The 26,455-nt window shown below is 37.5% G+C and overlaps 1 protein-coding gene and 1 non-coding gene across 9 annotated transcripts in view; both read left to right on the forward strand.

The window, feature by feature from the left end:
* Positions 1–26,455, forward strand: part of GRIP1 (glutamate receptor interacting protein 1) — a 612,763-nt gene that overhangs the window by 211,702 nt on the left and 374,606 nt on the right. For 6 of the 8 annotated variants that reach the window (XM_064491717.1, XM_064491718.1, XM_064491720.1 and 3 more), the window contains exon 1: positions 24,707–25,233. The exons of the other annotated variants lie outside the window; for them this stretch is intronic. In XM_064491717.1, coding sequence (XP_064347787.1) covers positions 25,101–25,233 — 133 coding nt within the window. In that variant the 5' untranslated portion in view covers positions 24,707–25,100. Of the gene's footprint in view, positions 1–24,706; positions 25,234–26,455 lie in introns of those variants that run through there. 8 annotated transcript variants of the gene reach the window in all.
* On the forward strand, positions 14,750–14,856 carry LOC116156606 (U6 spliceosomal RNA). Its single transcript, XR_004140452.1, has one exon. It is a non-coding gene; the product is annotated as a U6 spliceosomal RNA (small nuclear RNA).

The raw sequence follows: 26,455 nt of genomic DNA on the forward strand, positions 1-26,455 counted from the left end.
ATCAGTATTGCCATCCTTCTCTTCCACTAAAAGTGAATCTGCTAGTAATATTAAAATATATGAGTGTAGCAGACAGACTCTGAATGTGGCCTCCACACCCCTGCCTGCCGGCACTCACGCCCTTGTGTGATCCCTCCCCTTGACTGTGAATGGTGACTTGCTTCCAATCAATAGTACGGAACAGAAATGACAGCATTTATGTGTTTAGGTGTGTGTGATTATGTGATTATGTTATGTAAGATTGTAGCATCTATCATGCTGGGGTCTCCCTCTCTCTCTTACTCCCTCCTTTGCTGGTTTTGAGGAGGCAAGCAGGCGCATAGAGGAACCCCATGTAGCAAGGAACTATTCGTGACCTCTACAAATGGAGATTAGCCACCAGCTGACTGCCAGCAAGACAATGATGCTCTCAGTCTTACAACTGCAAGGAACTTAATCCTGCCAATAACCTGAGCAAGCTTGGAAGCAGACCCTTCCCTAGTTGAGTTTCAGATGAGAACTCAGCCAGGTTGGCATGTTGATTGCAGCCTGTGAGACTGTGAGCGGAGGACCCAGCTAAGCCTTGCTCAACTCAGACCCACAGGAACTGTGAGATAATAAGTGTGTGTTTTTCTAAGCCACTGTTTGGGTGACATCGTTTTGCCATGTAACAAGAGATGTTAATAAAATGAATTTGGATTTTTCTGTCTATATTCAAAAGCTTATCTCAAGGAGAAGAGATAGAGAAATGCAGGCCATAGGTAGTAAACAAGATGCTAATCGTTTTGGAAATTTTTCGATACATTTAAGATGTATGTTGTTTATTTACTGATTTCCCTCTACGCACACTCTCTCTTATGCATTTTCGAACAACAAACACAGACTATTCCAGGTGAATATTTTGAAAAGAGGAATTGAGATGATGATATATTCAGAACATGAGAATTATTCCCACCTTCACCCTAATTTTTATTTAGTTCAGTGACATTTCAAATTTTGAGCGTTGGAGGAAAATCATTTCTTCCTCACTTTTAAGTTATTTTTTTCATAATAGAATGTAATACAATATTGTTTTTTTCTTTTTAGTGGCTTTATTTTCATCTAATATGTGTAGTACAGGGATTTCTCTAGATGACACTTTAAATCTCTAACTCCAGTAGCATCTGAGGAGGGCTGGAACTGAGGACTTAGATTCAATGACATAAAACAACGTTTTGCTAACTTTTTGTTTCAATTTGCCTAATTCTTTATACGTACTTTGGAATCATAGGGACTCTGAATATTAGTCGAAAGTTTTGTTCCTTAATTCTTAATCAAAATTTTTATTCCAGAGACAGGATTTCTTTTTTTACATTTTAAAATATAGTTTTGTTCCTTAAAAAAGGAAAAAGAAGTCTGCTATTAATCATCCAAAGGGATCCCCTTACTTTAATACATTAGCATTAACAGCAGAGTAACAGCTGACCTTTGTGGGTACTGATTACTTGCAATAATCCTCACATGCAGATGGTGAAGTAGGTGCTGCCATTATGCCCATTTTACAGATGGGGAAACTGTGGGATAAAGAGGGTAAGTGCCTTACCTAAAGTCTCAAATGTAGTAATTGGCAGAGTAAGATGGCAACCAAGCTGACTCCAAAAGCTAAGCTCTCACTACTTACTAATCCCTGAAAATAAGGATGGAGGCATTTCTGTATCAAACAAGCCTTCCCAGGAGAAAAGGCAGCTAATGCCATTTATACTAAATAATATAGACTCATCCCTAATATAAGCAGACTCTCTAGTTAACGTCTCATGCCTTGTGTGTAGAGCTATACTGGGAAGGTAATAGTAATAATAACGCTATTTTAAACCCCCTGTTAGATGAATCACAAAGCAAAAATTGTCATGACATGAAAAAATTCACTTAGGAACTGACTACTTTAAAATTTGTCCTTATGAAAACCTTTCTCGTGTGTTTACTATCTACCTTTGCCTTGCTGATTTTTTCAGTCATTCTCTCTTCCTTTTTAAGAGAACCATAAGTATATGCTGTTACTGATTACTCTTTTTGACAATGAAGAACAGTATGAATTGAAAACCTCACCAAAGTTTCAGAGTTTCATGAGTTGGGAAAAGAGATGTGGACAAGCTGCTCAAACCTAAAGATAGAACTGGTCTAAAAAAATTGAAGGTGAAAATAGACAAGAATAGTGGTAATGTAGGCACTTCCAAAAGAGGGTGTATCAAAAGATCAAGTGAGCCCTTTGGGAAAATTAATAAAGCCCTTGAAAACTTACAGAAATGACCTTTTGTAGACTGGGCTGTGAAAGTCCAATATGAAAGGATGGAATATAAAGGGTGTTAAATTTTGCTGTCATATAATTTTGTGCTATCATATGCATTTCCAGTAAAATTTTTAAAATAATGACCCCTTTGAAAACGATGAAAGCCAATAATGGATTCATTTGGGGGTGGGGAAGTTCAGTTTTCCAGCCTTCTTGTTTCTGCTCTATACTATGAAATTTAACTTCTGTTTTAAGTGGATTCACTTTGAGTGGGTTTTTCTTGGGACCAGCTATCCTTGAACAATGAGCCCCCCATGCTTCCTATAGACAAAGCACGGCTATTGGACTCAGATGAGCTTCTCATCATTGGACAGACCAGGAGAGACACTGGGCAACCACTTGTCCCCATGATACGGAGGGCATCAGAGTTGATGCGGAGAAGGTGGTGTTGGACTTTGTGACCTTCAAGGCTCACCGCTTGCAACGCCAAAGCCCTGTGAAACCCGCTGAGTTACGGCAAATCAGAAAGACCCGATCAAAGCCTTTGGTGAGCTGTAACTGCTGCCTTTCAAGGAGTGGCTGATCCTCATCCTCCCAGGGAGCCCTGGTAGAGAGGCCTCAACTGGGCCTGGGGCTTCAGCAGCACGTGCTGTGTGTTTATTCATCTTTCTTCTCTGTCGGGCAAAAAGGAACTCCAAAACAATCTCTCTGAGAGCACATTTCAACCAGTAACTCTTGCTTCTTTGCTTCTTACCTGTCTGTGTGTGTGTGTGTGTGTGTGTGTGTGTGCGCAAACGCGCACGCATGTGTCTGATTTTCTGATGACAATTAAAATGCCTTATCCTTGAACCTCTTAGTGTTTAGGAATGTCCCCCCACCCACCTTTTTAAAATCCTGGCAGACTCCAGGCACCTCTGCCATGGTTACATTATGGAAATCATTGCTAAGGCTATTAACATTTGAAAACTTGTCAGGCTTGTACAAAGAATGAAACGTTAGGTCCTTGGAACAGCTGGAGCCCGTTTCTATGTACTCTCCTGGAAGGGACAGAGCTGTGAGCATAATTAGATCTGGGTACACTTGGAAATTATTAGGCTGTCTTAGAGTTGGGGATGGTGTTGCATTTTCATTTCTACTTATGGTCCAGTGGATAAGGAATTTAGTCCATGAGTGGCAATAAAAGTGCCTGGACGTGTGTTGGTGTTTGGGGCTTGGAAGGGAGGGAGTCTTGTGCTGTCTCCCTGAAATTCTTTCAGACTGTTCCCATGAGTCTGACATGCCATGGTTACTCTAAGCGAGTGCCAGGAGTCTCAGGTTTAGAAAGCATTGTGTACAGAAATAATTCCCAAGTATCGCAGGTGGTGTTTACTGAGTAAATACTTGATTTCCAGTGTTGCCTCCATTAACTGTCGCTAATGTTTTTGGTCAAAGCACAAAATGTTAATTTGTCTGCTGGAGAGATTGACACATTGATACGTGTGGTTGTTAGATGCCAGAGTATGTACTAAACGCTGATGAAGGATAAAGATGAATCTTAATGAAGGTATAATTTTCTCATAACCCAATACTTTAGCAAGAGAAGCTTTAAATGATCATTGATCATTTTTATCATGAAAATGTTAATGTGCAAAGCACTTTATTAGACATTATTGGGTAATTAACCACAGAGAAATCTAGAGATCACCGTCCTCAAGGAAGTTTAATCTCCTGCAACAAATGTAAAGCTAGCAGCTTGAGGACCAGCCATAACCAACATGTACCAAATAACACATAATTGTAAAAAAAAAAAGAAAAAAGAAAAATATTCTTTGCAACACTCTCTTAATTTCCTAGGAAATTTTAATATTCTAGATGTTTACATGTCTGAGGATATATAATCAGATTTAGAGCTGCCAAACAAATAAACCATCATATTGTTCAGTCCCCTCATTTCACCGATGAGAAAACAAGTCTAGCGAGGTTAAGTCATTTACTCAAGGTCATGCTGTTAGTTAGCAGGCTCTGCTAGGACTAGTAACCAGGTTTTTTTTTTTTTTTTTTTTTTTTTTGGTAAAGAGACCTAATTCTGCATCACTAGCTTTGGCTTCGTAAATGGAATGGCATAGTGACCTTTAGAAACTTTCATAGGTGTGCTGAGAAAGTGTAAGGTTTTGTTAGCCATAAAGCATCACAGGTGAAAATAAGAAAACAGAATGATGAATCCACCCTCTACCATGAATTCTGCTTCTCTGTATGTTGCAGTGTGGCTTCCAGGCTTTTGTTAAGGCACTTACAGTCAGTCTAATTCATTTCTTCCTAGTCCAGCTACATGTTTCAACTGCATGATGCTTTCTGAATAACAAGAATTTGAAAAGAAAAGAAGGCATATTTATTTGGATGCTGTGCACATACACACACAGGGTAGACATGGCACCATCACTTAGCTCCCATTCTGCTGGTCCAAGGTGAGAAATGCTTGTCATCCCATCATCCGGGTGTTTGTCCTGGGATGAATGTGGTTGTACAAGGATGTGAGGCTCACAGCCCCTCTTAGATCATGAACTGATTGGGGCAGAACCTCCTCTTTTTCTTACTCGATGAAATGTGCGCAGAGGTCCCCCTCATTCTAATGGGGGGTCCAGATCCCATATTCAGTCCCCCTCTTTTCTATCAGAGACTACCTTCTTTCACGAGACTCCTTCAGAAGAGGGCAGTTGCTGATAATCTCAGTGGTTTGTTTCTAAAACCTGGAAGAGTGAGTGTGTATTAGAGAGATTTTTAATTACTGGTTCAGTTTCTCTCTTAGTATCACCAAAAATTAAAAAAAACTTTGGCTAAATTGTGTTGACAAAGATAGTGTTTTTATTTCTGTAGGCTGACATTTGTTTAAACTTTTCTGAACTCAAGTTAAAAATTGCAAACAAAATCTACAGAATATCTTATATTTCCTATGTCAGTAAGCAAGAAGTCAGGAGAGAACCACAATTATTTATGCTGTGGTGCTTCTGAGTTGAGTGCTCATGGCATCTATAAAGAAAAAAACAGTCATCAGTGACCTTTATTCACCTGTAACTCTGTATTTTGGCTGAAATGCAAAATCTTAGCACCATTTCTACAGTACTCATTATCTGATGATAAATTTTAAAAACAATGTCAAGTAAGAGTTATTACTGAATTTTAATGCTTCTCTGCCAAGTTCATAATTTTATTATAAATGCTAGAATAGGTTTAGGTTGAATTTTAATGGTGAATATTAAAAGCTGTCAGTTTAGTTTGACATTTTGAGCATGTAAATCTCAGAAATGACTGATACTGGTATTATAAAGAATAGTTTCAATATAGCAATGTGTGTTATTTTAAAATGTCTTTATTAAATATTTTGTAGTGTCCAGCTCAATTCCTGGTATGTAATAGTTATTCAGTAAATATTTATTAGCTCAATTTCTGGTACGTAATAGTTATTCAATAAATATTTATTAACTGTTGAGTGAATGGTTTAATTCATACATTTTTACCGTAACTGCTCTGTGAGGCCAGTAACCTAAGAATAGTATAGTGCAATTATTTACAGAAGACAACATTTGAAAGGTTGATTACTTAACATCTTAAAATATTGATGTTTCTATTACAACTCAACATAACTACCACTTTATGCTATGCATTGCTCTAGCTGATAATTAAACCTTGAAAAAAGTTTTCACCAGCTGAGCTCACTGATGGAAAGGATTGCATTTATAATCCTAGCCTTAAAAGTCACCCAGAGAACAAGGTTTTGATACAGACACAACAGTTTGGATATTACCTACCAAAAAATAAACAAATAAACCATCAAATGGAGGCAGATCTAGTAACTGAGGTGGCTGAGCAAAGGGCCTCCTCCACCAATCCATGTGGAAACAGTTGCAGACAAAATTTTAAAATAAAAATTTATTCTTTCAAATGTACTAAACTCAATATGTGTAGGAGACATTCAACTAAGTTGTTGGCATTTATACTTCTGGAATTATTAAAGCTTTAAGTTGCACTAAAATTTTGGGGAAATCCTGTGTCAGAACTTGGAGCAAATAACAGAAAACCAAGGCTGTTATCAGTTTCACTTAGTGATTCTGTGTAGCAGGTTCTTAAAATGCAGTCCACGGACCCCGCAGTCCGTATTATTTGCTGTTACCCGATGGTGGATGACACCTTTGGGGCTTTTGCTCCAAGGCAGTGGCATCAGTGTGCACTAGTCGTCATTTATTAGTCACCACTACACACTTGCAATTGAAAATAAAAAGCAGCTTTCACTTTAGAATGTCTTTGATGAAATAATAAACATGTTTTAATAGTCTGTGCTACAAAATGGGAAGTACTCTTAAAGCACTTCTGTTGCGTACCAAGGTATGATGGCTGTCTCGAGGAAAAGCATTTGCCAAATTGTTTGAACTGTGAACTGAACTAGCCACTTTCCCATGGAATAACATTCTACTGAAAGAAGTGACAGGCAAACTATGGTTATTCAGACTTGTGTATTCGGCACGTAGTATCTTGAAAATGAACAAAATGAACCTGTCACTTCAAGGCTTACGACAGATAACATTTGTTGCCAAGGATAAAATTCAGGCTTTCAAGTGAAAATTGGAAGTTTGGGACACTTGTATCCACCTCCACCATCATGAGCTTGACAGTTTCCCAGTAATACTTAATGCCTTTTCTGAGATGAGTGGTGATAATTAATGTGATGTTTTGATATAGTATAATGAAACATATCTACATTTGGAAGACCTACAGTACTCACTGAAGCAATATTTTCCAAGTGACTAATGGCTGGTGCTATAAAATCTTATGTACAGCGAAAAAAAATGTGACAATGAATATATGTATGTTCATGTATAACTGAAAAATTGTGCTCTACACTGGAATTTGACACAACATTCTAAAATGACTCTAACTCAATAAAAAAAAAAGTTTAAAAAAATCATATGTAAAGATTCACTCAAAGGATAAGACCAATGGATTTTAATGTAAGAGAACACAGAAAGTTCATTGACAAAATTTCAGGCTCCACATAGCAACTAATCTTTAAGAAACTACCTCTTGCTGATTTCTGGTGTAGTATCAAAGAATATTCACAATTATCTGAAAAAGCTATTAAAATTCTCCTTCCTTTTCCAACTCCATGTCCGTGTGAATTGGATTTTGTTTGTATGCTTTGATCAGACAACATATTACAACAGATTACATGCAGCATCAACATGAAAATGCAGCCTTTCTCATTCGGCTATGCATTTGATTTGTAAAATATAAAACAGTACCAATCTTCTCACTAAATTTTTTTGTTTTGAGAAATGTAGTTATTTTTCATAAAATATGTTAGTTATGTTAACATGTTATTTTAAAATAAATTAGTAATAACTATACTTTCAAATTCTCAATTTTACTTATGGTAAATATCAATAGATGTAATTCATGTAAACACAAGCCCTTTGACGTTCTCAATAATATTTAAGAAGGTAAAGGGTTCTTGAGACCAGATAGTTTGAGAACCCACTTAAGATGAGGTTCCATGGGGAAAAAACATATACTGTGGTGAATAAGTTTACTCCCTATCAGAGAGTCATGATGCACAGTGACTTAGAAGCCCTAAGAAGTCCTTCAGTTGAAAAACATGCTTCATTTTGTTTTACTTGGTGATTCTCAAACTCTTGAATAAAATCCTATTTGTTTTCTGAGGAAGAAGTGTTTGTGAGGAACAATATTTTGCAAATGTTGCTTCATTTACATCTTGCTTCAAAGATCTAGTGCCTTGAATCGGTTAAGATGTGATGATATTGCAGAATATAATTCCTTTTTCAGGCTGAATAATATTCCATTGTAGGTATATACTATATTTTCTTTTTCCATTCACCCGTCCACGGGCATTTAGGTTGTTTCCACATCTTGACTATTGTGAATAATGTTGCAATGAACATGGGAGTGCAGATATCTCTTTGAAATTCTGATTTCAATTCTTTTGGATAAAGATCCAGAAGTTGGATTGCTGGATCATATGGTTGCTTTATTTTGAATCTTTTGAAGATCTTTCATATTGTTTTTCATAGCAGCAGCACTATTGGCGTTCCCACCAACAGGTTTTGGTTGTGTAAGGTGAATAAGTTATAGAGGTTGCTGTATATCATTGTGTCTATAGTTAATAATGCTGTATTGTATATTTTAAAATCTTTACTGAAAAAGAATATGAAAATGAGTATATGTATGTATGTATACACACATGGCTAGGATATTAGGCCATACACCAGAAATTATACATTGTAACTGACTATGTTTCAACTAACTAACTAAATAAAAATCTGTTAACAGGATAGATTACATGTTGTGTTTTTAATTTAGTATAAACCCCACAGTTCTCTAGTACAGCATATAAAGAGTAACCAGCTTAATCATGAGACAAATGATATAGTGATATTTAATGAGCACAAGTGGCTGAGGATCTAGTTTCTTTATTCCAAATTCTATAAGAACTTCATAGTCTTTAACCATCAGAATTCTTGTTTCTTGTCATTCAGAAAATTTGCATTGGTATAGGATTAAAACTAAGGCTGTTAATATTACAATAAGCACCTGAAGATTTTAAGACATCTCTAATGAAAGGTTTTTGAGGTCAGATTTTAAAATAATAGCCTCAAGTTTTGGTGTTTACTTAAAATCTACCAGCATGGTTTGTTGTAACAGAAAGGATTTGAAGAGTCATACAAGTTTGATTTCAAACACTGAAGCCATAATTTATTGAGCCTTTAAACGGAAATGTTTATAAAGATCAGCACCTATAAAGTGGGCTTACTTTACCTAGCTGACTAGGTTGTTGAAAAAGAAAATGAAATTTTGAGAGAGCCTGTAGTAGAGTCAGTACACAGGAGTGAGTGCTCGTTAGAGGCCAGGCTCCATGCTAGGTACCAGGGTAATGGAGAGGAACAGGATACTGGTCTTTGCTGAATGGACTTTGAGAGCAGCTCAGGGAAGACCAAATAAGGTCTAAAGTACAACAGAGAATAATAATGCTATAATAAAGTAAGTGAGGGGAGACAAACTGGGTATCTTCCAGTACTCATTCACCCATTCTTTGGTAATAGAAACTCCCATGTTTCAGCTATGCACATGACCACTCAGCTGGAGAAACTGCATTTCGCTTGCTCCATTGCAGTAAGGTGTGGCCACATTAATAATGACATCGAGCAGAAGTAGTATGTGCAATTACTGGTTTTGTTCTCAAAAGGGAACTTGACCACTTTTCTGCTTCTTTGGGCTGGAACTTGGCCATGGTGGTGACGGGTCACACTCACAGCTGTAAGGATAGCGCGTCAAGCTCTAACATTTCAGATAGAAGGAACCCAGATCCCTGGATGACTTCCTATAGCAGCCCCACCTACTCTCTCCCAACCCCAGCCCACCATCTGCCAGCTCAGATCCTAATATGATAAAGAAAGAAACCCCTCATCGTGTTTAAGCACTCTTACTGATTTGCTAAAGCACCTGAACCAGTGTCCTAACTAGTAGGTAAGCACAGGACCCCTTGGAAGAGATGGGGGGAGGGTGCACATAAGATAAACCTTCCTGAGCTGGGGAGGGTACAGCTCAGTGGTAGAGCACATGCTTAGCATGCATGAGGTCTTGGGTTCAATCCCCAGTTTAAATAAATAAATAAATAAACCTAATTCCCTCCCCCTCAATTAAAAACAAACAAACAAACAAAATCACACAAAAAAGATAAGCCTTCCTGGAGGAAGGACTCCTTGACCTGGGTTTTGAAGGGTCATTGTGAATCAGAAAAAACTACCCCCCAGATGATTCTGACTCTCTCCCACTTATGAATCCCTTCCCCTGAGAATCACTGACGTGATGCCTTATAATAAGATTAGACTTTTCATTGAATTAAATAGTAATTGCTTCATTCTTTTTAAAAAAATTTTTGGGGAGAGGTAATTAGGTTTTTATTTATTTATGGAGGTACTGGGGATTGAAGTCAGGACTTGGTACATGCTAAGCGCACACTCTACCACTGAGCTATATCCTCCCCTAATTGCTTCATTCTTAAAACAAATGTGTTTGGAGCACTTACTATATATATCTATATATATAAATAGAGGATATAAATATTGATCTGTAGATCCTTTTTACCACTTTTCTTTATTTACTTTTTCTGCAAACTTGTCACCCCTTCCCCCTATTTAAGCTTCATTAAGATGTGGTCGTTGTCTGTTTTTTATTTAATTTTTAATTTTTTTTAAATCTACTCTGATAATCTGCCTTTATTTTTAATTTTGTTAACATTATTTTTATTGAAGTATAGTCAGTTTACAATGTGTCAATTTCTGGTGTACAGCACAGTGCTTCAGTCATACATGAACATATATATATTCATTTTCATATTCTTTTTCATCATAAGTTACTACAAGATATTGAATATAGTTCCCTGTGCTATAAAGTATAAACTTGTTGTTTATCTATTTTATATATACTAGTTAGTATCCACAAATCTCGAACTCCCAATTTACCCCTTCCTACCCCCTCCCCACTGGTAACCATAAGTTTGTTTTCTATATCTGTGAGTCTCTTTCTGTTTTATAAGTAAGTTCCTTTGTGTTCTTTTTTTTAGATTCCACATATAAGTGATATTATATGATATTTTTCTTTTTCTTTCTGGCATATTTCACTTAGAATAATGATCTCCAGGCCCATCCATGTTGCTTCAAATGGCACTATTTTATTATTTTTTAAATCAAAACTACAATGAGGTATAACCTCACACCAGTCAGAATGGCCATCATTCAAAAGTCCACAAACAATAAATGCTGGAGAGGCTGTGGAGAAAAGGGAACCCTTCTACACTGTTAGTGGGAATGTAGTTTGGTGCAGCCATTATGGAAAACAGTATGGAGATTCCTCAAAAGACTAAAAATAGACTTACCCTATGATCCAGCAATCCCACTCCTGGGCATATATCCAGAGGGAACCTTAATTCAAAAAGTTACAAGCACTCCAGTGATTTTAAGGTATCAGTAGTACTCAGTGCCACTAGTCACATAGTAAGCATTCAATGAATTCTTTGTTGAAAGAACCAATGAATAAAGGGAGTAATATATGCTTAGACATTCAGTCCACAGCAGTGAAAAGGACAGGTTTGCCCTTGAACTTACAGTTAAGTAAGCTGATGATTACAAGTTTGTGCAAAGAGCAGCTGTGATAGCGTTAATGAATATTTTCTGCCAGTTAAACTTTGACAGTCATTACTACACAAAAATAATTGAATTTTATTTCTTTAATAATGCATTACAGAAGAGTGCATACTTAGATATCCTTGTCCACAGGTGGGCTTTGAACAGTTCAATTTTAACTGTGTCACTAAAATAGCTACATCACTTCTTGAGAGTTTGAATAACCTACTGCTTATGGAAAGAAGTTTACTCAGTGGTGCACCAGAGATATGAAAGAAAAGTCAATATGGATATGGATAACTGACTTGCAGTACCCACTAGGATTAGATGCAAATCATGATAAAACTAACATCTTGGGTTTTACAGGATAAAGCTTCTGTCCTGGGGAGTAGAGTGTATTGCAACTTTAAAGAAAATTTCTTTAGTTCACATCTGTCAGTTTTAATGTTTAATTAGTCAAAGAAATTTTATCCCTGATGTAAAATCTGCATCAATAATTTGCCTTTTCAATAATTTGTAATTGGAAGTTATTATGTGACAGTTTTAAAACTTAATAAATAAAAATGCAACAGAAGGTTCTCACATACTAAGTGGGAATTTGGCATCAAAATTATAAAGTACGTTACAAGTAGGGTTTTTTCCTATGTGTTTTAATGTTGTATCTTTATTGCATTTACTGAGTGATAAATGCAGATGACAAATGAAGGAGCAGTATTATAAAGCCAAGTATGTTTAAATAAAGAAAGCTTTCTCTTTATGTATAATCTAAAAATGAAGATAAATACTGATAAATACAGTGGTTACCCAGCACGCTATAGCACTCAATCCTCATTTAATTTCCAAACCCTTGTATAATCTGATGATTTCTTCAATGAAGATATTTTCTTGCTTTCATTGAAACTGATGCATTGAAACTGATGCAGAAAAGAAATTTGCCATTAACAAATGAAAGCGGAATCAAGCTTCTAAAGAAATTTGAATGCAGGAAAATATACTCATTATTTTTAGAAGGCTTCTCCCTTGAATAATTCTTAATTGGGTCTCTAATTTGATTCTGTCTAATCACTAATTATTTGTGTTGTTTATTAAATAAAACATAGAGCCACCTGCCTAAACAGTAATACATACAGCCTAGGTTTGCTAGTCTGCAAATTGGTGAATAAACTAAGCCAATTCATCCATCTGTGAAATACTTCAAGGTCGACCATCCATTGGCTACAAGATTTTGAGTTAAAAAGACAGTGGAGGACTGTGCTTTCAGTTTGATAATGTTTGCTTACTGAGCGTGAAATGAAATTTAACTGTGGCATGTCTGCATTTGTAAATTTATTGTGGTTGTTTAGACTTCTAGCAAAATGAAATGTCAGGCAGTCATTCTGAGGTTCCAAATATATTGGGCTTTAAAGTATTTGGATATCTGAGATTCTTCTTTTCAGTATCTAAAGACTTTTCCTATTTTTTTCCACCTTGTAAAATTAATTACTATATTCAATCAATAGCTATGTGTGGAAGAAGTATATGAGAGTTTAAAAAGTAAAACTTAAAAATAATTTACAAATTTGCAATCCTAAATGTGCGATCTGAATATTATAGGTGTTTCAAAAATTTGCCAAGGATCAGAATTAGTATTTTCCCTGAAGATGTAATGTAGATAGAAAGATTTAGACTGGAAAGTCTCTTCTAGCTGCAAGATGTTATTATTTTTATACAGCCAGATGCTTTCAAGTGATGAAGGAAAAATAGTGTGGATTATGAAGTCCTTACAGGTAATTGTGGGAATTCTTAGGATCTATTTAAGCACCATATTGATGGTTCTGAACAATGTATGACCGAGTGGCTTCTATTGCCTGGGAATTCATTCATACTTCCTTCTGCCCTCCCTCTCTCCCATACTCCCTTCCTCCCAATCCCCCCTCTGCCCTCCTCCTTTCCCCCCAAAGTACTCCCCCTCCCCTTCCCTTTCCTCCTCCTCTCTCTCCCTCCCTCCGTTTTATCCTTCCAGGCTATGAGAGAGCAGGAAAAGTCTATTTTTAAATGGCATACATTGTTTGTTTATTTATGTTTCTTGGTTGGTTGATTCATTTTACCAGAGCATTGCATGTCAGAAAGCTTAAGGGTTTTTGTTGTTGTTTTATTTTTTAAACCGATTCATTTGGCTACGGGAACATTTTCTTGGTATTTAAAACAATGTCCTATATAGTCTCACTTCTTTTTCGAGTGGTGATGACTAATAAAAATTCCGCTTCTTTCCTGTACGTGCTTTGCCATATCATTCACCTTAGCTTCTTGACCTTTTCCTCTTACAGCGGTTCCTTAGAACCCCAATTCTAGCTGTCACTTACAGGCACGCTAGTCTGGTTTGCTATCAAAGTTCGTATGAGTTGTTGACTTTTTAAGAGTTGTTTATGCAACTTGGATTAACCTACGTTCTTGCCTCTCCACTTTCGTAATTGAACCTTTGGCTGGTTCATTCACTTATTTGTGCATTTATTCGCTCAATTATTCCCTTCTTACGTGTTACACACTCAGTACTTACTAAGCAGTGGGTGTGCCACAGGAGAGGGGAAATTCAAAGCCATCTTTCTGCTTGCAGTTAGCTTTAGTTGTAAGTGAAAAGTTTGAAACCATTAGCTTAAAAGGGCTTTTGGAATGTCTATAGCTTTAAAGTTTCATTTATTCACTCTGCAGAGTGTATTTAGCACCGGTGACATGCAAACTACGTAATCCATGCCTGTGCCGACCAGTCATTAGAACTGGCCCTATTTTATATTCCTGCTGGCTGATCTTGGTGTTTAATACACTTTTAGGAAGGATATTTTAAAGGCCTTTATATAATTTAACTAGGATGTTTCCATGAACCTTGGACAGTATGTGCTCATCTCACACTAAATCTGATTCATTCCTTCGATAAATGCTTAACGTTTGTCTGTATTGCCAGACACTGTTCACACCCGTGAGACAGAGCAGTGTCTGTGAGGGTAAAGACCCTCCTCTCGCAGAGATCCTCTCCTAGAAGAGAAAAAACATAACATACATGTAAGCACAGCACGAAACAAAGCAATTTCCCACAGGGAGAAGTGACAGGGGATGTGAGGGAAAGTGACTGGGGGGCTGTATCACAACGGAAGGATCTGGGGTGGCCTCACCAGGAAGAGACAGAAGTTGAGCTGAGGCCTCAGCAATACAAAAAGACCCGTCCGTGCAGACATCTCGGGGCACTACCTCTGGTGCAGAGTGAACGGGAAGAGAGAGGCCCTGGGCTTGGCATTTTCCCAGAGACAGGCAAAGGTCCCTGTGGAGAGTAATAAGAGCAGAAGCTAAAAATGTAGCAGGGGTGCTCGCTTCAGCAGCACATGTACTAAAATTGAAATGATACAGAGAAGATTAGCATGGCCCCTGTGCAAGGGTGACACGCAAATTCATGAAGCGTTCCATATTTTTTAGCACAGGGAAATGTATACAAGATCTTGTGCTGGCTCACAGCGGGAAAAAAAAATGTGACAATGAATATATGTATCTTCATGTATAACTGAAAAATTGTGCTCTACACTGGAATTTGACACATTGTAAAATGACTATAACTCAATAAAAAAATGTAAAAAAAAAAAATGAGGTATCAGGAACCAGCTCAGCTTGGGTTTCAAAAGCCCTGGTAAGGGTTGTGGAGTTTTGTTGTATGTGCATTAGGAGCACATAGAACTCATTGCAGAGTTTTAAGAAGGGAAGTGACAGGGTTTGATATATGTTTAGGGCGATCATTCTGGGTATTGTATGGAAAATAGAGCAAGAGTGAAGTAGGGTGCCTAGTTAGAAAGGATGCTGGCTGGCTTTGGGGCGGCAATGGAGTATAGGAAGGTGGGTCGGTTTGGTATACATTTTGAAGGCATAGCTGATAAATTGGATGTGGGTGGTCTAATGGAGAGGAATCAAGGGTGACTCTAGCTTTTGGTTTGAACAAACAGAAGGATGATACTGTTGACTAAGATGGGAACTATGATGAGAGGTACAGGTTTGAGGGCTGTGTCTAGAGTTTCTGACCTTGTTATCTTGGAGATGCCTATTATGCCTCGTGGTAGGAAGCTGAATGTAGTTAAGTGAATCAGGAGCTTAGTAGGGTCGTAGTATATGGGTGCAACTATAAACAGAATAGCATTCTCCTTTTATTTCATGCCATAGTAAATTAACACAATTATAAATTTCACTAAGATACTTTTCTGTGTTTATTTAGCCTTACTTGCAGCATCCTCCAACGCTGAGATACTTAAAAGGCATATGAACTACATAATTGTTCAGTATACTGTGTACCCACGTAGTAACATTGGTGCAGAAAAAATTAATTTAAGCACCTGCTGGATATTATGAACACTTACAAAACTTATTTGGTTATTTTCAAAGACTTAGCAACAAACTCTACACTTCTTGTCATTCTTGAAAAAACAATATATATATGTGTATGTGTATATATTCTTTTTCATTATAGGTTATTATAAGCTTTTGAATATAGTTCCCTGAACTATACAGTAGGACCTTATTGCTTATCTATTTTACATATAGTAGTTTGTATCTGCTAATCCCAAACTCCTAATTTATCCCTCTCCTACCCCCTGCCCCGCTGGTAACCATAAGTTTGTTTTCTGTCTGTGAGTCTGTTTCTGTTTTGTAAATAAGTTCATTTGTGTCATATTTTAGATTCCACATATAATTGGTATCATGTGATATTTGTCTTTCTCTGTCTGGCTTACTTCACTTAGTATGATAATCTCTAGATCTATTCATGTTACTGCAAATGGCATTATTTTATTCTTTTTTATGGCTGAATAGTATTCTATTGCATATACATTCCGTAACTTCTTTACCCAGTCATCTGTCGATGGACAGTTAGGTTGCTTCCATGTCTTGGCTATTGTAAATTGTGCTGCTATGAGCATTAAGGTGCATGTATCTTTTTGAATTAGAGTTTTCTCTGGATATACATTCATTCTATCTTTAAACATGTATTGAACATCTATTCTGTGTCCAGTACTGTGCCAGAGACCAAAGATCTAATTGTCAATAAGATATGGCTCTTGTTTTATGTACCTCCCACTCTAGATAGAAAGACAGATTTTAAAAAAGAATCCTTTTAATGTAACATGAACTGTACTAGGTGAATCGGCAGTTGTACCCTAGTCAGCATACACTAATACAGCTGCATTACGAGTCCCTCCCAAATCCAGTGGTTTACAGCAGCAATCATTTTTATTCTCTTGATCACTGTTCTGCAAGGAGTTTGCACTTGGGTTAACCAAGGCTGAGTCCAACCTGGCAGCTCTGCTTCAGGCTGCAAGACATGTGGGCTTGGCTGCAGCAGTGGCCTTAGGTCCACTGCACGTCTTCCTTTCAGGTCTGTCTCCCTGTAAAGAGGCAGTGGCTTCCTGGGCATGTTCTCTTGGAGCGTCATTGGGAAGTCATGACAGCAAGCCCAAATTCATGTTTCTCATGCCTCCACTCACATCCCTGTCTTCTCCACGACCTGTTAGCCCAGTGGGACTGGACACAGATCTATTTCCACTATATAACAGCTCTCCCACTCTCGGTGAGCAAGGTTAGGCGAATCTTGTCTCTTTGGCCATCATTCCATCAGTTATTCATTCATCCATTTATTCATACTTTGTCCCATCTTTCATCCATTCATCAGACAAATAACACGTTCTCCAAGCTAAGGATACAAAAGTGAAAAGAATCACTACTGCGTTTAGGCAGTGGTCTCAAACTTTTTTGCACTAAGGGAATTTGAAAATCAAATGTATTTCCCTCACAGACTTTTAACTTCACATCTAAAGCATTTCATCATAATTTTCATCATTTTTATATTTATAAAATAGATCATTTCTAGCACATTATAAACTTTAAATCTGTAAGATCATTCATTTGCATGTATGCAGTGACATTAAAATTCTATAGCAATTTGTTACCATCATCATTTCAAAAATACTGTTAAAGCAGAATAACTCGTGAGGGGCAGCAGAGCATGATAGTTAAGAGCATAAACTCTAAACCGCCTGGTTTATTATTAGGAGCTTATATGTATTTTCAATTATCTATGTAACAGTTGTATCATCTATGCATTTCATTTCAGACTAGTAAATATGCCACCTTCAGCTGTGAGAGCAAGTTACTTAATTATTCTGTATCTCCTTTCTTCATCCATGAGAAGGGATCAAATGACATTACCAACTTCACAGAATTGTCAGAAGGATTAAATGAGTCCATGAAGCTCTTGGAGACTGGCTCATAGCAAGAGATGCTTAAATTTGTTGTTATTACTACTACTACTACTACTACTACTACTACTACTACTACTACTACTACTACTACTACTACTATTATTAATTAATTGGCTGAAAAGAACCTTGTAGGAAACAAGAGCAAAGGAAATTAAAAGTCATAAGTAAATGAAACATATATTTATAATTTTCCCTGAAATAAAACAAAGACAGCAGAACAGATAATAAAAAAATATGCATACCATTTTACATATCTCAAATTAGCAATAATGGCTACCGTGCATTAACTAAGTAGATTTTTGAGTCCAGGGACATTGTGAAGGGAGGAGTTACTTTAAAAGAGGCAGAAGCAAAAGTACCATCCAGGTGCAGAAGAAGAAGCCTTTACTCTGCTCCAGAGTAGATAGCTCTAAGGCTGAGTCTTGTGGGATTTCTGGAATCTGGTGGGAACTTCAGGTTTGAATGTTGGTAGGGGAGAGGGTTTAGAGGGTCTGGGAATGATCTCTGAAATGTTTTCTAACACGGAAATCTTGTGAATCTAAATTCTTAAAAAATTTATGTTGGTAGATTATGTATGTTTTGTTAACTAAGCTATCTGGGCATTGCTATCACAGGAATGCAACAAAAGAGATTTATTGAGCATTCTTATCTGGCAGGAACAACGAATGTCTCTCTGTGAGGCTGTCTCCTTACACGCAGATATCTATGCCTGAAGAGGCTTGGGAATACATTTACTAGTACACTGAAAGCATTTTACTTCAGGTTCTAATATGCCCTGTTTGGACCATGAGCTATTGTTTGCTATTTATTTATTTTTTTAACAGTGAAAACAAGTGTTTTCGTTACTTAGATAAATGTGAGAACTGGAGCACTGGTTGATTGCAGGGCTGTGGTGACTTTATCTACAATGACTTAATTCTGGTACACCAACAGACAGTGTTCTCCTTCTAGTAAATCTAAGCGTAGTTACTGGCAGAATAATGACTTAAATGCCTAGGACTCGGTGTGAAGAACTTATTTTTAATTTAAAGCATTCATTTTGAAACTTAGTTTCTCTCAAATTTTGTACAAATTCATGAAGAGCAAGAAGATTGGAAGAATTGATATTATACCATTCATATTTCTTAGGGTATTACCTGTCTTTGAATATCAACCGCTGAAACACCTGAGTGATAAATTAGTCTTCACAGTTCAAAGTGTCTGAAACATGGAGAGCAAAGTGGGGGTGGGGGTCTTACAAGACACAGGAAAAATTCCAAGGGTAGGGCAGCATTTGCTTGGTTCATTTACCATTTAGCTCTGCGGTTGTCAGAAGAACCAACCTAAAATGTCCCTACTGGAAATTTATAGGGACATTTTTCTTTTAAAGGAGGTGCTGGGGATTGAACCCAGCTAAGCATGCATTCTACCACTGAGCTATACCCCCATCCCAGGGACATTCTGGATTATCCCAATGCTGGGCAAGGTTGGAGGGAAAGAGGGGGCTACCAGCATTTTGTAGATGGAGGCCTGCAGTGCTAGAAGTACTGAAATGAGGAAGAAACTCTCACAAAGTGTCCTGCACCTGTACAACGTTCATATATCTATATGAATAAATATTACTGCAAGTGAAAATTTATTTAAATTATTTGAGCCTAAAGCTAATACTGTTATGCAGAGGGACATATACTGTATATAAAGAGGCATAAATCTATTTTTAATAGATTTTATTTTTTAGAGCAGTTTTGGTTTCACAGCAGAATTGAGCAGAAGGTGCAGGGATTTCCCATATACCTGCTACCCTCACACATGCATAGAATTCCCTGCTATCAGCATATCCCCTGCCCTGAGTGGAACATTTGCCCCAAGCCATGAACCTACATTGTCTCATCATTATCACCCAGAGTCTATAGCTTACATCCATGTTCATTCTTGTTGTTGTACTTTCTATGAGTTTGGACAAATGTATAATAACATGTACCTACTATTATAGTACCACACAGAATAGTTTCACTGCTCTCAAAACCCTGTGTGCTCTGCTTATACATCCTTTGCTCCCCCTTAACTTTTGGCAACCACTGATCTTTTTACTGTCTCCAGAGTTTTGCTTTTTCCAGAAAGTCATACAGTTGGAATCATACAGTATATAGCCTTTTCACATTTGCTTCTTTCACTTAGCAATATGTATTTAAGTTTCCCCCATGTCTCTTCCTGGCTTGATAGCTCATTTCTCACTAGTGCTGAGCAATATTCCATTATCTGATGTATCATAGCTTATTTATTCACTTATCTGCTAAGGGACACCTGGGTTGTTTCCAAGTTTTGGCAATTGTGAATAAAGGTGCCGTAGAAACCCAACTGCAGATTTTTGTGTGGACGTATGTTTTCAGCTCCTTTGTGTAAATACCAGGGAGCACAACTGGTAAATTGTATGGTAATAGTATATTTAGTTTTGTAAGAAACTACCAAACTGTCATCCAAAGCGGCTGTACCATTTTGCATCCCCACCAGCAGTGAATGAGAGTTCCTGTTGCTCCACATCCTCGCCAGCATTTGATTTTGTCAGTGTTTTCGGTTTGAGTCATTCTAATAGGTGAATAATGGTTGTCTCATTATTACTTTAATTTGCATTTCCTTGATGCCATATGGTGTGGGTATCTTTTCACATGCTTATTTGTCATCTGTTTATCTTCTTTGGTGAGGTGTCTGTTAAAGTCTTAGCCCCACTTTTTAATTGGGTAGTTTGTTTGCTTATTGTTGCATTTTAAGAGCTCTTTGTGTTTTCTGGATAACAGTCACTTATGAGATATGTCACTTGCAGATATTTTCTCCCAGTCTGTAACTTGTCTTTTCATGCTCTTGACATAAGGTATTTTTCACAGTTTTAATATACAGTGAACATACTCATTTTTACTGTGGTGTCTATTGGTGACTCTACCCTTTTTCTTTGTACGTTGTATGGAATGTCTTCTGATCATCTCTTAAATTTGAAATTGTTCATTAGAAGTAGGTGCAAGGATCTATCTTCTGCTCAGTGTCCTCAGATTGACAAAATACCTATTGTTAAATATGTATCTACACATATTAAGACATTTTATGTTGAAATTATGTATGCATGGGCCACATGATCTATAAATTTCATTTAGACTACTAAAAGGGCGTATTACAAATCATTTGCTACAGTGAAGTGGCGTTGGGTCTGACAGGCTTACCTCCAGAGACCAGGGTGTTTTCCCTCTCTGCTACCTTCAGTATGTCTGAGCGTCTTCCCTATGGTCACATGGAGTCTGCCTCAGTTTTTGGCATCCCTTGCAAACACCAAGGCATCTAAAAGGGCCGGACTGATTTAATGTCTCAAAGACTTCTCTGATAGACTGGCTGTCCCATACTACTACTCAGAAAATACTATAACCATTACTCAATCTAAACATGTAAGGAAGGGCCCCAGTGATCTAGCGAAGACTGTAAATCGAAGATTTAATCTCAATAGTTGGTCTCTTCCTTTTTTCCTAGCGGGGGATGGAGAATCTACTTCAGAAGGGCATGGAAACCATGTAAATGCTATTCAGGCAATTGCCTACTTCCCAGGAAGAAAAGAATTAGCTATTTTAAAAGTATTTGCTAACATATATATTTGCTGTTCTTGGTTGAAGCACATTTTGTTGAATAATTCAATCTGTTTTATTTTCCCATTTTCCCATGTGAACAAGTTTTTTTCTGAGACATTTAATTTTATAGTTTAGTGAACATTAAGCTTAACTAAAACCAATTTGTCATAATAATCTGCTTTCTTTACATGAAAATACAAGAGAGCTAAAATTTATCTTAAAGAAATTGGTGTTTGCGAAGTGGCAGGATAATACCTCAACCAAGGTTCACAAGAATAAATGCCTACAGGGGCCAGGTGGTAAGTGAGTGAGAGAATTGGGCCCAGGGGAGGGGACTGTGGCTAAGTGGAAAGCACATGTTTATTTACGGATGGAAGTCACCACTCCGCTCTAATCAATAGTTGCCATGTTGGAACCGGGCCCAGAGTTGCCAGATCTTTTGACTTTTCAAGAAAAAAAGTCAAATGTCTCATTTATTTGTGAAATTCCTGACTCTTAGATGTTGGCCCAGTTAAAAAAAGAAAACACCAGTATGCACCGAACAAAACACATTTGTGGGGTTACTCGTTCCATGAAGTGCCATTTGCAACCTCTAAACTGTCCCATCTGCTTCGACTGTAGAGTGCAGTGACTGGGGAATAGCACCGCTTCCCAGTGTTTGTGTTATGAGGTGAAAGAGTGATTCTCTACAGAGACAGTAGTGGACCGAATGGACTTGAACTCGACTCCACTAATTTGCCCATTGTCGTGGGGAATTAGCTAATTGTTGCATGGCATCAGTCCTTAAGATTTTAGGTTGCTAAACATGGAGGATGTAGGATAGAATTTGGGAAAAATTCAGAGGTTTGGGCCTAGGAAGACTGAGGAAAGGATCCTGTCCTCGCGCCCACCCCTTGGGCAGGACAGCAGGTGTCTTGCCTTCTGTCTTTCAGGCTGTGACACATACACAGTGCTCCCGTTCCCTCACATCACACATGGCCACATTGCTTCATTTTTTGAGTCCCAAGTAGACCTCCTCTAAATAGCAGGTTCCCTGTTCCTGCTGCCCACACATCTGGGATTGTTTCAATGGGCTGTTACCTCCTCCACGTCACCGTGCCCCTCCAAGTATACTGCTGAACTCTACACTCTACCTCAGCACCACCAAATCTCATCTTGCGTAATATTGTTGTCATTATAACCACATACCAAAGTGTTAACTTCTCAAATAAAATCCCTCAAAACTAGGAAAATAATAGAAAGGTGCTTAAGCATAATTTTTGTGTATTTCTGAAAACAGTTTGGTACGTAGGTAACTTTACTTTGCTTTGGTTCCTGAGAAGTGGTTGCTTACCCTGCTTGGGAAACTCTCAGTCTCTTCAAATACTAAAAGTAAAAATCAGTAAACTATAGTGGAATGTTTTAAGATTGGTTTATGCAAAAATGTATTAAAGCATCGTCTATTCTGTAATGTCAGCCATTTCAGGTTGAACTGGGAGCTCATAATATAAATCTTAAATAATGTGGACTTCACTAATTTAGGAGTTCTTATAATTCTGGTGTAGTTGGGTAAAATTTTTTGCCTGCATAATTTCTGGAGGACAAGTGTATTGGACAAATCAATTACATAAATCAGGATATATTAAAAAATAAGTCCCAGTTAAAAATGAAAGTCAACAACTATTTTCAAACTCCATTTCAATTGCAGACATACATATGAAACAGTGAATCACTCAATGCAAATAGTTCTTAGATAGACAAGATAATCTCTGAATTTGTATGAAAAAATTACCTGGTACTAGGGAATACTTGGCTGTGTTACCTTCATGATCTTGGATAAACCAATAAAACACCTTTGAACCTTGTTTCCTCATCCATAGAGGTATCACCTCATTATAAAGATTGTTAGGATTAAGTGAAAGGAACAGCTATGTATTTCTATTATCCTTTTTTTAAGAGACCAATACAAGATCTAAACTCCAGATCTTTATATTTTTAGTTCACTGTTTTTAAACTCTTCCAGTTTATTTTGGTTGAGGGAGTCAGAATAATAAATGATCTGAAACCTACAGACAAGTGATTTTTTTGTTTAAAGATGTTCGTAAAACATTTTATAGTATCTTTTTGTCAGCATCATTAAGTTTCTGTTTCTCTTCTCAGGCTCATTCATAAGGCATTTTTTAAAAAGGAGATATCTAGGAATAGAAGAAATTCATGTAATCATTGAGTCTAACTTTACACATTTCAGAGCTGAAATATTCTTGTTTGATGAATTTTTACCTCTTTGAGTTAATGTCTCCCTACTCCATTTTTAGCAATTAATATCTGAAAATAGAGAACTGGAAAGCTAGAAGAGAGACAGATTGCCTGCAAATCTAGGAACAGATAATGCAGAGTGCAATCACTTCCCTCTGGGATGTTCCTACAAACTTGAGATCACACAGATATTGAACGAACTTCATAGAGGAAGAAGCTTTTTTAAAAATTACATTCCTGGGACTATGCAGCTGCAGAATATTATTAGTTTAGTCGGTAATATGCTGACATGTTTGATTAATTATATTGTAAACAAGTTGAATTTTTCCTGGTGTTAAAAATTCATATTCATTTAAAGACCTGCAAAAGAAACCAGAGAGGAAAAGATTAGTCTTGAATAACATTGACCTGTCTAGACTTTAGAGTACCTCTTCCGTCTAGTCTGAAGTGTTTCTGATTGTCCTACTTAAAAAAAGGGGGGGTGGGTTGTGATTATAGAGACAAAGAAGGAAAGGGTGGGAGCATTTTTCAAAACTTCTCTCCCTCCTTCCATCTTCTCCAAGAAGAACTAAATTTTATTTTCTGTTTAGCCCATTTGTTTTCATACCTTTTTTTTAAGTGTAACAACTCAGCTAGATTTATATTTGAGTTCAGTGTAAGCAGAGTTGGATTTTTTATATTTCTTTCTCCAGAACCATGCAGTTTCCTTTATTTGCTGATTATGGTATGCTGTTACTAAGCCTATGAGAAAACTCTCTGTGAAGTGCATTTTAATATTTAGATCAAACAGCGATTGGAATACATTAATGCCCAGTGGGTAAGTGTGCCATTTGAACGCAGCTGCTGAGCCTTCTCCCTGCTGCTCCAATTAACACATACCGCACACTTTTGTCAGCAAGAGGCAGTGCATATGGATGAAACCACTTTGCAGCTCATTAATATGATATGCAGGAGAGCACAAAGGGTTAATCAGTCTGCCCGTCGCAAAACAATAGCTTTCCCAGACGTTTCCCTAGCGCGTGCTTTGCCAGAAAGGGAGCTAGGCTCTCCTGGGTGAGATTAGCAGGTGTGTAAGAGTCGGTTGAGTCTCTAGCTTTGGTTTAGTCCATTGACTAACAAGTTTCCCCGCCCCTCTCTTCTCCTACACCCCCGCCCGTGATGATGGAGACATTGGATAGTGAAATTCTAGTGCTGGGACTCCTCGCGTCTCAGCTGAATCTCTTGTTGAACTTTTTTGGTTTTGTTTAGAAGCTGTTTGAAGTCCAAAGCTTTGCTGTTTATTTTTTCTCTTAGTCTTTTATTATCATTTCACTTTCTCCCTCTTTTCCTTCTTTTTAAAAAATTCTTTCTAAATTGCACACTTGACAGTTTATCGAGCAGGATAAGAAATCTTGTCAAGGTAAACCCACATCGCTGTTATTTTTTCCTCTCCGCTGGCTAAAATCTCTGCATTGGTGGTAGCACAGAGGCAGATGGAAGGGTAGCGTCCCCAGCCCCAGGTTTGGTGTTGAGCATTCATGCTCCACCAGCTCTCCAAGCAGCTGGGCTGTGGCTCCGCTCTGGTGCCGGCTGAGCCAGGCTGTGCGGTGAGTGAGAGATGGACCGCTTCCTGGGTTTTGTCAAGCAGATAAGAAGATCTAGGAGAAGAAAGGGGAAAAAGTACCGACCAGAAGAGGATTACCACGAGGGCTATGAGGATGTCTATTATTACGCTTCAGAGCATTTTCGAAGTAAGCGCTCCCCTCCACCCTCCTGTTCCTTTTCCCATGCTGGGGCTAACAATAAACCCTGTGTGGAGCTTTACTCTTAATTGCAAAAGGTTTTCCAGACGGTGTTCTCTGTGAGCTGTCTGTAAGTACTGAAGTGCTACATTTTGCTTGATTTGTTGCAAGAATAGCTATCAGATAGCATCAAGATGGTATAACCTGCCCAGATCTAGACACATGGTTAATATTTTAGGTGCAATTAATTGATTATGTTAGCATTTTAACAAGCCAGTCAAAAAAGTGTCTTGCAAGCCAGTGCGGTCTGTGGGTAGAATATGTTCTGTTGTAATGGTTGTGTTTAGATAATTGTGTTTTCTTTCTGATTAGGAGAGGCCAGTTCATTTGGAAGAAATAATTGTTCATGTTCAAGTTGGTGCTGAGATTAATGTTCCTGATGCGGACTTCTAGATAGTTATCTCTGATTAGTCCCCGGTGTTGTTTGTAGAAGGAAGTTCAAATGCTTTTTTTCTGATGCATGTTCATAATTTTACTATTAAATTTAAGGAAGTCTTATTTGCTGTCAACTGGAAACAGTGATACCTGTAGAATAAAATGATATAGCTATATGAAGAGATTTGCAAATGAGCCTCTAAACAGCAGAGAATTAGAATTTTTCTTGTACTGATCATTGCTTTAAGTTCCTGGTAAGGTTTAGACTTGTCCCAATAGATTTAAAATGTCCAGAAATGCCTAAGGGCGCAGAGAGAAAGCAGCTACATGCTGAAGTCCCTGAGGTTTAGGAGGTTATCCTAAATGGGGGGCATGGCAGTTATGCATGCTCTGCATTTACAAAATTAAAAATTATTTATTATCGTCTTGAATAAGGATCTTTATAAACTGTACTTCAATTCTAATTCTTCCTGGCCTTTTGACATCTAACCGTGAATATAGACCATTTACAACCTCTGAGTGTTGACTGACAAGTAATTTCGATTCCATTTCTGTGGTATTGAAATCCAAGAGAAGTAGTTCTAAATGCCAGAAATTTTGTTGTGATTGATGGAAGTTGAGGGCTGAAAATGCATGTGGTGGCAATAACACAACAATGCAAAATGATAATTCTTTGCTATTTGATTGCATAATGTGGCTGTGTTGCTTTTACAGAGTAATTCCTGAGTTTTAGACATGTTTCTCTTTTATAATGCTTCTACATGAATAATCTGTTCTATTGCAGGGACAGTCTATG

Source organism: Camelus dromedarius, chromosome 11 (genome assembly GCF_036321535.1).
Source record: "Camelus dromedarius isolate mCamDro1 chromosome 11, mCamDro1.pat, whole genome shotgun sequence".
NCBI classification, from domain to species: Eukaryota; Metazoa; Chordata; class Mammalia; order Artiodactyla; family Camelidae; genus Camelus; species Camelus dromedarius.